Source organism: Loa loa, assembly GCF_000183805.2.
Source record: "Loa loa unplaced genomic scaffold supercont3.110, whole genome shotgun sequence".
Lineage (NCBI taxonomy): Eukaryota > Metazoa > Nematoda > Chromadorea > Rhabditida > Onchocercidae > Loa > Loa loa.
The window spans coordinates 93130-94529 of record NW_018108290.1 but is presented as its reverse complement, the minus strand read 5'-3'; the positions used below and the strand labels follow the sequence as shown (position 1 = coordinate 94529).

General features: G+C 36.1%; 1 protein-coding gene across 1 annotated transcript in view; it reads right to left on the bottom strand.

The window, feature by feature from the left end:
- Positions 1 to 348: 348 nt before the first annotated feature.
- LOAG_17666 (hypothetical protein) overlaps positions 349 to 1400 on the bottom strand; it is a 2563-nt gene continuing 1511 nt past the window's right edge. Inside the window, exons 5-7 of the mRNA XM_020450329.1 lie at positions 1129 to 1272; positions 669 to 969; positions 349 to 582 (exon numbers count right to left, since the gene is read on the bottom strand). Of these exons, the coding sequence (XP_020306010.1) occupies positions 456 to 582; positions 669 to 969; positions 1129 to 1272 (572 nt within the window). The 3' untranslated portion in view covers positions 349 to 455. The remainder of the gene's footprint in view (positions 583 to 668; positions 970 to 1128; positions 1273 to 1400) is intronic.

The window sequence follows — 1400 nt, the reverse complement described above, 5'->3', positions numbered from 1 at the left end:
ATTTTATCCGGGCCCCTATCGACCTTCTAAACAACGCAAAAAGAAATAATAATAAAGAAAAGAAAAAAAACTGTACTTATACAAGACTCATGAATCACTGGTTATTTCCAAATATAGTAAACAAGTTTGTCGAGTGCACTCACTCCGTTCTGAATAAAAATTGAATTTGCAATAGCTTCCATCGGACGAAACCACTGAAACTGCTAAAACTTTGTGCGAATCGACTGTTTAAAAGAGTTTAAATCAAAAAAATCTAAATCAGATGTTTAAAATTGATGACCTCAAATGACCAAAAATGTCTGAAAGCAGTTACTAAACTAAAACTTAAAAAAAAAAAACTAGGAAAGCTGCAAATTATGTAGGGGTGTTTTGAGTTCGACGGAATTCAATCGTCTTCAACATTTAAGCTGGTAGTTTAACAGTGCCTTACGAAAGACTCAATTAATGAAAAAACTTTAACCAATAACAGAGTCGGGCTGTGGCCCAAAAGCGCATATACAGGAATCCTTGTCTTTAAATGGAAAAGGTAATCGGAAACGAGAGACGCTGACTTCACCAGAAAAACTCAACTTTCCCAGCGGCCTGAAGAAACTTGTGAAGACAGAGACAGAAAAGGACAAAAATAAATGTGAAAGAAAGTCACTTCCTAGGAATTACAAGAAACATACACTTTTTTCTTCTTCATAGCCAAAGAAAACAAATGAACAGTATGATGATTGCTAGATACGCACAACATTGTTGAGTCCGTTGAGAAACTGATGCTGGAAGCAAAAATACGTTCATTGTCTTGCCAGATTTTATCTTCCAAATAAAAACTTGAACATAAGGACACTGAGCATCGAAACAAATAATACCAATATATAGAAGCAGGATTCGTCCCACGCCGCAATTCTTTCAACAAAAGACAAGTTTTGGTGTCAAAAATTCTTATTATAGTGCCTTTTTCAGAAGATGTCGCTAACTGTTCTCCTATAAAGGAGAACGTATTACAGTGTCGCTGAAACTGGCATTTTTTGGTCACTCTGCACTAATACATTTGTCCAACAAGACGCATATTCTAATTGCCAGTCTTTCATTTGTTAGGTCCAAGTTTCCCAAATGAATTCGTTTTTTGAAATAGTATATTACCGGTAAGATTAAGTGCAATAGCGGATAGTGGTCTTTGATGAGCATTGATTACTTTGGGTAGAGCATCTGGTTCGGTCAGTGTTACACAGCAAACTGCCGACGACGAAGAGGGTGCAGGAAAAGCAAGAAGAGAATTCTCTGATGCTGGACATAAACAACATATCCCACGTGGATTTCTGCTTGAATCATACACTTGCAATTTTCAGGTTGATCTGTGAAACTGCAAAGAAGAAATGAATAATTCATGTTACCATAATTCCACATATACATAT